The sequence below is a fragment of the Megascapheus bottae genome, chromosome 5 (assembly GCF_031878675.1).
Source record: "Megascapheus bottae isolate mThoBot1 chromosome 5, mThoBot2.hap1, whole genome shotgun sequence".
NCBI lineage: Eukaryota > Metazoa > Chordata > Mammalia > Rodentia > Geomyidae > Megascapheus > Megascapheus bottae.
The window spans coordinates 73,993,184-74,006,172 of NC_143513.1; the positions used below are offsets into that span (position 1 = coordinate 73,993,184).

Genomic DNA, 12,989 nt, shown 5'->3' on the forward strand with positions numbered 1-12,989 from the left:
ATATCTGGAAAAGTTTTATGATTTTTATTAATAGGCTTTAAAATATGTTATTGAACCACTAATTTCTTTCCTGGGGAACTGTCATAGGAAAATAATTTGCAATGTGCATAGAGGTTTATAAGCAATTATATTAATTATAGCATATTTATAACACCAACATCAGAAACCTAGAAGTTTCATAAAGGAAAAATTATTATATAATTTGGGATGTGCTCATACAAGGAAAGGGTTAGTGGCCATTTGTAGTACAGGTTTTAGTTATGATAATATGATTTATATATGTTTTAAGACATAAAATTAAGCTACTGAAAATAATCATTCCATAATATTATCAGAATTTATGAGTCATGTGATTCTATACAATATTTTTATCTTAGTTCTTCAATTTCCATGTGTTATCAGAGTAACTAAACATTTAGCATTACATTTTTATATATAACCCAGGAGCTCAACCATGGGAATTGCTCCAAGGAATTTTTTTTCCTCTCTGAATGGCCTTTTGCTTTTCTAATTCATAAATGCAAGAGAACTCACACATCCTAATTTCAATTAACAAAAAGATGGATGTGCTTTCTTTAAAGTTTATGAGACTAGAATCCTTAGATGTCATGCTGAATGGCAATTTAGGCTTCCATTTCCTCCATCTGAATAATGCTTTGAACTGTCTTGAAAAGTTCTAAATTACTTAGAAACAGACTCAACATGAAAGAACCTTTCACAACTATAATGGCTGAAAATTGTTCAGAAATAAATACAAATTACAATGCCTGATTACAGCCTGTGGAAAATCTTAAAAAGCAATCGAGGCACCCAGGGCCTAGTAAAGAATCATTTTAATTAGTAGGAATGCATTTCAATCAATATAATGAATTGAAGACTTTTGCTTTGAAGTTTGAAATTACATGATAAAAAAATCTAAAAGAAATTCCCTTTTTTCTTATTCCAATAATTCTATTTACAAGTTCTATTCCTCAGCCTCTCTAATTTTGTTTGTGTTTGAATTTTACTTAAATTGTATGCCATGTAAAAAAATTATTAGTTGATTTCATGATCTTGAAAGTATACAGTCCTTAATTACTTCTGATATGTCAGTTTTCAAGAAAAATAATTTGTTGCTAAGAAGCTTGATTACCATTTATATTTTTGAATTACACGGAAACTATTTTTAAACTCAATAAATACAGCCATATACTTAGATAAGAGCATTTTTCTGTTTAAATTATCCTTTTAAATGGATGCTTGGATTTCATGTAATTTACCTTCTTAGAAATGTTATAGAAAATTGTAGAACTAGCCCAGCACTGGTAGCTTACGCCTGTAATCCTTGCTACTAAGAGGCTGAGATGTGCGAATCACAGTTCAAAGCCATCCTGGGAAAGGAAGTCCACTGGACTCTTATCTCCAATTAACCACCAGAAAAAACAAAACAAACAAACAAAAAAAAAACAGAAGTTGTGCTGTGGCTCAAAGTGATAGAATACTAGCTTTGAGCTGAAGAGCTCAGGGACAGTGCCCAGGTCCAGAGTTGAAGGAGGAGGAGGAGGAGGAGGAGGAGGAGGAGGAGGAGGAGGAGGAGGAGGAGGAGGAGGAAAAAATTGTAGAACTAAACATAATTTTTGAATGGGAAAAATACAGGGCCATACTGCTATGTTAGTAATAAGGTTAACTATGTAAGGAAATAGGGAAATAGATGCCAGCACTACTTAGAGCACAGGATGCTCAAGACCATCCATCCATACAGCTTAAACTACATGTGATTCCAGCTTTCTGTGATAGGATGGTTTTTGTTGGTGGAGGTACTGGGGTTGAATTCAGGCCTTTGTGCGTGCTAAGCGCTGTTCTGCCAGGTGAGCCACATTCTCAGCCCTCTGGCTTCATTTCTTTCTCAGGTAGGATCTAGGTCAGCTTCAACTAGGTGAAATCTTCCTCCCAGCTATGCCTGCCATGTAGCAAGAATTACAACTCTGCATCGCTTCTGCCCAGCTTGTAAGATAACATGTTCTACGTTGCAAACATTCTAGAGACCTGACATTGGGAGATGCCATCACCCATTGGATGCTAGTTTGTGTATATGTCATGTATTGATATAGAAAGAAAAATATCATTGGCATAATTTAAATAGCCCATTTGCTCTTAGCAAAATCCTACCTGCTAGTATTTCTTCCTGTTCTCCATTAATGATAGAAGACGAGAGATGAAAACGTCCATCTAAAAAGCTGTGTTCTAACATACATCTCAAATGTACATTTTCAGGTTTCCTTAGATGTCTTACTGAGATTTCAGACTTAAAATATACAGAACGGCATTGATTTCTTTTGTAATAGGCTCTTATATTTTCTACATTGTGTAATGCATTCATCATTTTTTAAAATTTTATTTTTGGGATAATGTATAGAGGGGATACAGTTATATACATCAGGTAGTGAGTGCATTACTTCTTGAATATTGATACCCCTTCTCATGGTTTTGTCCCCCTTTTCCTACCTTTATCCCCTCCCAATCATCTTGTTTTCCCCCCTCCCCTTCCCTATTTCAAATAAATGAATGAATGTATACAATACACAAGGTAACAAAATCAGATACAATAACCACATGAGATTAACCATAAGGGAAAAAAAGAGAAATAACTGCACATAGCACATTGAGAACAACAATCACAAAGATAAACCTCTTTTTTTCCATATACTAGAGTTCATTTTGTTTAGTCTCATGCTGTGTGACCATAAGTACATAGCTTTTGAGCTACTGTGATCCTTTTCTAGAAGAATCCTAGATGTGTACTAATTATTACAGATGAGGGAAACCATGCAGCCTATGTTCCTTTGGGTCTGGCTTGCTTCACCTAATATGACCTTTTCATAGTCTTCTACGAATCAGGCAATGTCATTTTTTTATGGCAGCATAGAACTCCATTGTGTATAAATACCACATCTTCTTGATCCATTCATCTACTGAGGGGCATCGGGTTGGTTCCATATCTTAGTTATGGTAAATAATGCTTCAATGAGCATCATTGTGCTAGTAGTAACTTTAATATGTCCTTGTTTCTGGACATTTGGGTAGTAAATACCAAGGAGTGGGATTTCTAGGTCATAAGGTAGCTCTATGTTTAGTCTTTTGAGGAATTGCCATACTGCCTTCCATTCTGGTTGAACAAATTTACACTACCAACAGTGTAATACTTTACCCACCAGCATCTGCTGTTATTAGATTTCTTGATAACGGTCATTCTAACTGGAGTGATGTGGAATCTCAATGTTGTTTTGATTTGCATTTCTTTTATGTCCAGACATGTTGAGCATTTTTTCATGTGTCTATAAGCCATTCTTATTTCTTCTTCAGAGAAGCCACTCTTTAAGTCCTTAGCCTACCTTTTAATGGGATGGCTGTTTCTTTGAGGATTTGTTTATGAGAGATGCAATTTTTTGAGCTGTAGATATATTTTAGATATGAGGCCCTTGTCTGTTTTATGGCTAGTGAAGATCTTCTCTCACTCTTGTGAGCTTTCTATTTAACTTGCTAGCTAGGTCCTTCACCATACTGAAGCTCTGCAGTTTAATGCAGTCCCATTTGTCCAAACTTTCTTTAATTTGTTGGGTTTTGGGTCTTTGTTAAGAAAGTTTCGACCTGCGTCAAGTATACCTAGTGTATCTCCTATTCCTTCTTGTAAAGTTTTCAGGGTATCTGCTTTTACCTCAAGGTCTTTGATCCATTTGAAATTAAATCTGGTGCAGGGTGACCTATAAGGACCCAACTTTAGTTTTCTGCAGGTGCTTAACCAATTCTGCCTGTACCCCCTTATTGAAGAGGCTCTCTTTCTTCTATGCTATCTTTTTGGCTCCCTTATCAAATATTAGGTGGCCATTGCTCTGTGGGTGGATTTCTGAGTCTTCAATTCTATTCCATTTGCCCTCAGGCCTGTTCTTATGCCAGTACCAAGCTGTTTTGACTATTATAGCTCTGTAATAAGAGTCTAAAGTTTGGTATTGAAATCCTTCCAGCACTGTTATTTCTGCTAAGGATTGTTTTTTTCTATATGAGGTCTTTTATTATTCCATGTGGTTTTTTTGATTGCTTCCTCTATTTCATTAAAGAATGACATTGGGATATTGATGGGTATTGCATTCAGTTTGTAGATAGCCCTTGGCAGAATTGCCATTTTCACAATGTTAATTCTTCTAATCGAGGAGCAGGGAAGGTTATTCCACTTCCTCAGTTCTGCTTTAGCTTCCTTTTTCAGGTTTTGAAAGTTCTCCTTAATGCATTCATCTTTAGCCCGTCTGCATATACTCAATCCTCAGGACTTACTGATCAGCCTCCTTCCTTTACCCTGCACAGTGACATAACTATGCAGAGAACCTCTCTTCTACTCATGGGGCCTTCTCATTGTCATCCCCACTTTCTTGCATAAGTCTTCCAGACCTTATTTTTTCAGCTGGACACTAAGGCCAGCAGGGCCATTCATCTATCAGCCCTCTTAAGGCAGGCTGTCTCCTACACTGATATTCAAGCACAAGTCTGATGCTGCCCCACCTGTCTCTCAAGGGAGCTCTGTTTCTGCCTTGTCTGCATCTCCATCCATGAACGATGACAGTCATTTTGTCACCAAAAGTTCTCCCTTGTATGCATTCTTTGAAAAGTTAATCCTACTTGCTCTTTGCCATGTCATCACCTGCAATTAGCACAGAGCACTTCCTGCTGCTAGGATACTGGTAAGCTGCAGTGCAGAGAAAGAGGTCATCCCAACTTTTCTTTATTAATATATAGCCAGTGCAGAGAGGGACATCACTGGATATGACATAAAAGCACATATTGCAGATTGATTGTTCAATCCAGTGATTTTTTTTGTACCATCACAACTACTTATGTCTAGGGATGGCAGTTCTAACAAAGGCAATTGCAAATTCAGCAATAGGTCTAGCCATAATGACAGCAGGTGATATTGTTAAACTTTGCTAACTGGAAGGACTGAGGAAGTCATTTGTCATTTACAAGATGGCTTAAAGAAGATCTGCTTTTGTTTGTTCATCATAATAACAACAACCTTAATGTCTTCCTACATAAAGGATCACACAAACCAGGTACTATTCAAAGATTACAAGTAGAAGATTCATTTTGATTTGCTTAAGCGATAGTATAGCCTGATTTATACAAAATAAAATGGTAAGTATAATTTTACTTGGCCCCTCTTCATTTAATAATAGATGAGAATTCTGAGTCACAATCTGTGTTGACTAAAAATATTCATATTTTAAGATAAGCAAACAATGCTAAATACAAGGTGACCTCAATACAAAGCAACAGAATATTCACTAAGGTCAGAATAATGATGTCGTTCCATATGCAAATTGTTTAAGATGGATATGCTCATCTCATGAATAAATAACCAAGACAATATTAGACAAAAATAACCAATTTCTTTTAGCCTTCAACATTCAAGTCCTCAGTGACCCAAGGCAGTATCAAATGCTATGATTTTTTATGTCAGTATTGGGGCATTTCAGTAGCCTGGTGCTTGTTCTTGACATAAGAAGGTTTTATTCTTCTAAAGGTTAATCAGGAAAAGTGCCAAACAAAACTCACTTATTTTTGAAGTTCAAACAAATACACACCAGTTTTCAGCAAGACATAAAACCTGTTCATGCTTTCCTAAGCAACTGCCTTTTGAACCAAGTTTATAAATGGGAAAGCCGAAGAAAAGATCACATCAAATGAAGTTTTCTATTCATAAGCTGATTTGTGGAATGGTAATTCTTTGGCACAACTATTTAAGAATAATAAAAAGTGAAACGAAATGAAAAAAATGATCCTGTGGTATGTGTGGATAAACTCCAAAAGTGACTTGTGTATATTTTAATAAAAGCTATATTTCTCACCAAAGAGGCCATGGTAAACCCAATGACTTCAATGTATCCATCGTCGTGACGCTGGGGTTCAAAGTCATGGTGATCTCCCGGGTTTCCCCAGGGCATTGTGCCCGCACAATATCTGCAAGACAAGGTCCGAACCAGTATGTTCAGGCAGCTCGTTCTCATGCCCACCAGGGATAAATGTACAACTTCAGAAAAACATACATGAATTAAAAACTCACCTATTTACCCAGATTATGTATAGCTTCTTTCCACTTATGTATCATTGTAAAAATAAATTTAAGTAAACCAACTGATTGTGGTTCAACTACAAGTTGATTAAATATAAAAAGCTTTATATCCTTGGTATACATCTTTCCATAAGAAAGAAAATGGACTTTTCTTTAAGATATCATATCAACATGAACCATAATCTCACAGCAGACCTTCCATATTCCATGATGCCCAATATTCTCCTAATTCATTATTTATTCACATTTCTCACCATTCTAGGATTCACATTTGTCTGCCTTCTATGGTAAGAGATGAATTATCTGTTGGTAGATTCCTAATTTATGCTTGAAGGAAGAATTAGTCATGTAAGCAGAAAAGAGAAAGACAGAGATAATGATTACCATTATATAGACAGCTAAGACAAACGTCCACCAAAAAAAAAAAAGTAACAAAGGCAGAGAGAAATCAGGAGAGCTAAAACAAATGCAGGAAATGAAATTTTCAAGATGTGGTGGTGAATGCAAATAAGAAAACTGAGAGGTCAAGACACTACAAAGTGAGATCTTGTTAGAGGAGCAGGAAGGTAGGGAGGGGAGTGAGGAAAAGGAAGGAGGGAAGGATGAAAGGAAAGAGGGAGGGAGAGGAGAGAAAAGGAAATTAGAAAAGTAACAGAAGAAAATTTAAAAAAGAGGGGATGGAAAAGAAGGGAAAAGGAAAGAGAAAACTAATAGTAAGGTCTAAGCCACCGTTTTTTAAGAACCTAGACTTTCTAGTGAATCTAAGCCAAAGCCAGCTCTGGAATAGGATTGCAACTGACTACACTGAGCACTGCCAGGAATAATCAAGACACTAGGTGATGTTTTCCTAGACATAAATTTACACAGAACTCTCATTTTAATTCAATTCAGTCTGAGTAGAGCTTATTTGTGGGTTTCATGTCTCAGTCATTTAGTGGGCAAGTAACAAAGGGGTATATATATCCATCCCCTCCAAAATCTTGGCATGGGATCCTGGGATCTAATTTTATGCTATTGAGGTAATGTGCTCACTTTGAGACAAGTTGAGTCTAAGTATTCCTTTCTCCTGGGGTATGAAATAATACCAAAGAGATCTGACGTCCTGGCTAGAAAATGCTCCATTAACTGTTTTTTTTTCCAAAGCAGTCATCTAGCATTGACTGAGAACAGTCAATGAAATTCTCATTTCTCATTGGAAGTGGTGCAGAGGGACTGGGGCAGTAACTGAGTATTAAATGGAAATCTTCCAATCAAAAGAGCTTGCGTGAATTTCTCAAGGGTAGACCAGGAATGTCATATCACACATAAAACCACCTACCACAGGGAAGCAAGGAAATGAAGCAGGTAAAGAAACAAAAAAAAGAGAGACCTAGAAAACCTTGATTAAGCCATTCAAGATTAAACCATTTCTTGGTTATGGCTGAAATAATTCTGTTATGAAAAGATGCCATCTAGTTAAACAAAGTTCTCACCAACCCATGAAAACAATATTAACAGAGCTTACCTGGGTATATTTAAAAATACTATACACTGGAACTTCAGTTCCTGAATCTTTGGGGTGAGATCTGTCCCATCACACTGCAACAATCAAACCAGAAATAAAAAGAAGGGGTTTGAAGTAGTCACAACTCTTAAAAGTTCAAATATAGCTTGGTGGACAACAGTGCATACCATAACCCTTCCCCAGCCCCCTAACTTTGCTGAGGTGAACGGAGTTGCCATGATTGAAAATTCATGCTGGTTATTGTTCTCTCCTAAGGGCGATACCTAGAGTGCAACATGTGCTTTAAAACTATAAAATTAACCAACCATTTTACTAAATATATTCCCTGTTCTCACAATCAACAGAAATATGTTACTGTTAACCTTGAATTATGATTAGCTGTTTAGGCACATAATATCACTACTAAAAGACATCGAAACCCTTAAAAAAATAAAAGAACAAGACTGGGAGGAGGAGAGGAGTGGGAAAGGGGGCAAAAACATGAGAAGGGGTATCAAGATTCGAGAAGTAATAAACCCACTACCTGATGAATATAGCTGCAACCTCTCTATACATTATCCTGACAATTGGTCACTAAAACAATTTGATTCAATGAAGTCATGAACTTAACACTTTCTGGGCTTTTGGGATCATTTTTGTTCTGAAACTGTTAAATGTTTGGAACCATTTTCAAGAAGTATGAATCTTCAAGATTTGGAGAAAAAAATCTAATAAAAACTAGTATCATCTCCAATGCATCATCTTATCTTGGCCAAAGGGTGAAATCTGGGATTTAGCTCTAATTAGTAGTCAGATCTAATCAGACCTGTCATTCAGATGAACAATATGTATTTGAATAAGAGACCAAAAAAATCACAAAATACTAACAATTGCTTTGCTGTTCCAAATTTAAGCTCTCACCAACTTGACTGGCACATCTCAGATTAAGCTACTCTGCAGAGTTTGGACATGACTTTGATTTCTAGAGCCCTATTTTCTCATACCTTAAGTACAGATTCTTTTGTACCTTCTATGGAAGGTTTGACATTTCTTCATATGCTAAAGATTTCCTCATACATTAATTTCTGTATAATATTCTCTTCAGGAATAAGGAATTAAGCATTCTAACACTAAATATTTTAAGGACTTTTTTAGGTAAAATTTTAATTTAACTGTAAGGATTTAACAAGTATTCAAGGACATTTCTAAGTACCTTCTTTTCCTGGCTGGTTAATGTAGCCTAGTTTTCATCAGCATTCTGAAAAACTGTCTCCAGAAAGCCTCACAATCCTAAATAAATGAAATGTTTTGTCTTTTTTTTTCAAATACAATTCAGTTGGGAATTAAATTCTAGATACTAATCAACGGCATTTTTAGGGTAGCCTCGACTACTAAACAAACATAGTCTCCCAATTTATTTAAAGACTTGAAGCTAATTTGGAGTTTACTACAGCAATGAAGGTAACACTTTCAATTATCCAAGTTAAGAGTTATAAGCAACCTAAAACTTTCAAAAAGTAGAATGTGACATATTAATAGAGTATAAAACAGAGTTGCTGTATTACAGAAAAATGCTGTGACAGAAATAATTGCCATCGGTCAGGATAATTTTTATTTTTGAGCTTTCTGCTTTGTCATTCTAGGATCTATATGAGAGATTCTTGGAGCTCATCAAATTATATAAAGATATAGATCTTGAACTACAGTACATGCTACAAAGCTTTTAGTGTAGTATTATATTGAACTGTACAGTTCTGGGGAATGGCAGTTTTCAAGGTCTTCCCCCTTATCTAACACGCACAGTGGAAGACATTTGCATGCAGAAGTTCTTGTTTACAGTTGAAATAGTGACAAATCAAATAATAATGTGGAAAGCAAAGCAAATAGTACTGTATGCGGACATTTAGTGTTGTTTTTTGTTCTCTTGGACCAGTATTCAATATAAATATTTTCCATCTCTAGGAAATTTTTACTGCATCTGAACTCCTGACTTTACCGTGTAGTAAATATAAGGATCTATTGTCTACACATATATTTTTGGGGGGACTGGAAGCTTCCACAAATGGCTCATGTACTGAAGATTTAGTACAAATAGTGGCACAACTGAAAGGTGATTGGATCACAAAGATTGGTGGGTCCTCAGTAAATGGATGCATTCACTAGTGGATTAATTTATACATGTGTATCCAGCTGAACAGACTAAGAGGATGGGGCCCTGCGCTAGAGGATGAAGAACATGAGTGCTCTGGTTAGGAAGGGTATAACTTATTTTCAAATCCTTTCCCATACCCTATTTCCTGGCCACCATGAGATGGGAATCTTCACTCTCCCACACTCTTCTACCATAGTGCTGTGCCTCCCCGCAGAGCCCAGGATGTTGAAACCACACACCAATAAATAAAACCACCGACAGCATGAACCACAATGAGTAATACTTTATTTCCAAGTATTCTGTCACAGGAATGAGAAGCGGACTAAGACAACATCCAATCACTCAGCTGATCTTTCATTCTGTGCATCAGGAAAGCATACACCACTTTCAAGGAAGAAGAATCTGTGCCACATCATGACAGTCCACACATGCTGTTTTCAAAGATATTCTTGTTGTGCCTGCCCCACAGATGAGGAAAACCAACTCCTCCAAAAGACTGAACTATTTCTCCAAAGTCATATACCAAGGAAGGCTCAGTCCCAAATCTTCACACTTCATTTCTCAAAGTCTTCTACTCCTTGATAAACATGCGTGATCACATCAACATTCTACCTGGAATATTACATGTTCTAGCTGATCATCTAATCTTTGCTAGTGATTTTTTGCCACATAGACCTTTTTGCTAACTCTTTCCTATCCTTAGTGAATGTAATAGGAGACATGCAACGTCAAGAGGCCTGTCAGGTATGAGTTACAAATCCTATAGTGATTAGGACGTATGTGGGGTTTAATTTCATTCCTGCTAACTTGATTGGAATTGACATACAATGTGGATTCTGCTCAGCACTCACTGCTCTCTTGGCAGTCATTCCTGATACTCTTCCAATGGGAAAAGAATACTAGAAAGGATAGTAACATTTATTTTGTGCTGGACTTCACAAGAGATGGAAAATAAAATGGCAAGTTTAATAAAATATCATTGTTACTTATATTTAATGACCAGCATTTTAACAGAAATGAAACCCTTTCCAGTTCTATGGACCATGATGTATCTTTATCTAGCTTTACAAATGCAATACTTCAGCTGGGAGTTTGGCCTAGTGATAGAGTGCTTGCCTAGCATGCACAAAGACCTGGGTTCCATTCCTGGGTACCACATAGATAGAAAAAGCTGGAAGTGGTGCTGTGGCTCAGGTGGTAGAGCTCTACCCTTGAGAAAGCCCAAAGACAGTAGTCAGGCCCTGAATTCAAGCCCTGAGATAGGCAAAAAAAATGCAGTACTTCAGTTTTTACGCCTCCACTATCAGATACATCCCAAATTATTCCAATCAATGAGAAAGCCTTTGCCTCTGGTTTCATCAGATTTAGGATATTTTTGTCTCATATATTCTTCCCTGGTGGTTACAGACTTTTATTTGTACCTTATCATGATCCTCAAGCTTAATATCATGTATTTTTCTGTTTTTGTAGTATATATACACACATACATATACATGTATGTGTGTATATATTTCTATTCCTACTTATCACATTTCCTCTATCTAGGCAATGATTCCAACAAAACAAGCACTGGTACATTACTATTCCTTTATATATATTAGTTTTCTTCATCTTTTATTATTTATTTATTCATGTAGCTGTATCTAATAATACTCGTTTAACTCAAGAAACATTTTGCCTTCTTTAGTTAATTTCATGCTGCTTTAGAATATATCAGCTAGAGAAAGATAAAAGTTACCTCTCTCATTTCAAAGTAGGGTAATGTGCAAAAAATCTAAACAGAAAGAAGAAATCGCAGGAGACATTCATTTAGGGATGAGGATCTTTAACCAGCCAGGAGAGGGATCACCACACAACAATAAAAGCAGTGCACTGTTGTTCTAAGTGGGAACTCTGCACAAGTCCTGAAGATACTTGTTTACTAAGCAGGGGATTATACTTCAAGAGCAGCATGGTCACTGCATGGTGGAATGTCTTTAGGATCTCATCACCGTCTGAGTTTCCCCTGTGCCAGCATATATTGCATACATGGCTGAGGAATGTCTACCTGGCAATTCTGCAGTGATCTGTGTGCCCTTCTCTAGGGACAAACTGTGCATGACTCTTAGCCTTTCTATAGTCTATATTCCCAGCAACTAAGACAGTGTCCTATACAGAGTAATAAGTATTCATAACGGTTGGTTTGATAAACTCCATCTGTAATGTTAGTCCTGTATGTGCAGTCATGTTCAGGAAGATATTTATGTGATATCCATATGCAAATGAAATCAGTGGATGCAATCAATACTTACAACAACTTTAACATGTTTGGAAAGATCTCTAGAACTTCTCTGCAGGAAATCAGAAAAGGCTGCCTATACCACAGGAAAATAAAGAAAAGAGCAATTCTTAATGACAGGATTTTACCAAATTTTCACTTCTACATTCTAGGTAGTGTGACCCAGGATGCCATACTGAGCAAAAATATAAGATAAGCTCTCCTTTTGTTGATTCCAAGGTAAAGCAGAGCAATGGCTAACCAATCAAAGTCTTTCTCTTGGTTGTCAAACTAAAACCTGTAATAAGAGTTCAGATTGCAGAATGATGGGAAAGCAGATAACCCCAAGGATCCAAGGGAAGGTCTATCCATAACATGCAGCCCAGAATTTCCCACTTAACCCCTATTATCTTGACCCTCCTCCATACAATGATATCCATTTAAATTGTGCTCTCCTTATGAATATTTTATATGCTCTTTTCTCTATCTCTACTCACCCCTCAAGATGTTACTATAAAAGAAAGGAGTCTCCAACAACTCTAATACATCCTTGAATTTAAAAAAATCCTCATATTCTACAAAACTGCATTTCAGCCTCAGTGTATAAATCCCATTGTAGAAGCTATTTTTGATTGTGATAGATAGATAGATAGATAGATAGATAGATAGATAGATAGATAGATAGATGATAGATCTATACACACATGTAGATACATATAGATATTTCTCCCTACTTCCCTCATTCCTTCCATTCCTTAGGAAGTTTCTTTTTTTGCATCAATACTGCCTAGACGCCTAGTTACTCAGAGGACTGAGGTCTGTGGATCTCAGTCCAAAGCCGGCTTGGATAAGAAAGTCTGTAAGACTCATATCTCTAATTAACCACTGAAAAAACAGAAATGGAGCTTGGTTCAAGTGGTAGAACACCACTTTTATTAAAAATAACATGTTCATATACACAAAACACTGAAGGGACAGGATCTGGGCTCTGAGTTCA

General features: G+C 36.5%; 1 protein-coding gene across 3 annotated transcripts in view; it reads right to left on the bottom strand.

Moving 5' to 3' along the window:
• Dgki (diacylglycerol kinase iota) overlaps positions 1–12,989 on the bottom strand; it is a 402,899-nt gene that overhangs the window by 145,476 nt on the left and 244,434 nt on the right. For all 3 annotated transcript variants that reach the window (XM_090333372.1, XM_090333371.1, XM_090333370.1), the window contains 3 exons: positions 12,027–12,089; positions 7,605–7,678; positions 5,877–5,988 (listed from right to left, as the gene is read on the bottom strand). In XM_090333372.1, the coding sequence (XP_090189498.1) occupies positions 5,877–5,988; positions 7,605–7,678; positions 12,027–12,089 (249 nt within the window). The remainder of the gene's footprint in view (positions 1–5,876; positions 5,989–7,604; positions 7,679–12,026; positions 12,090–12,989) is intronic.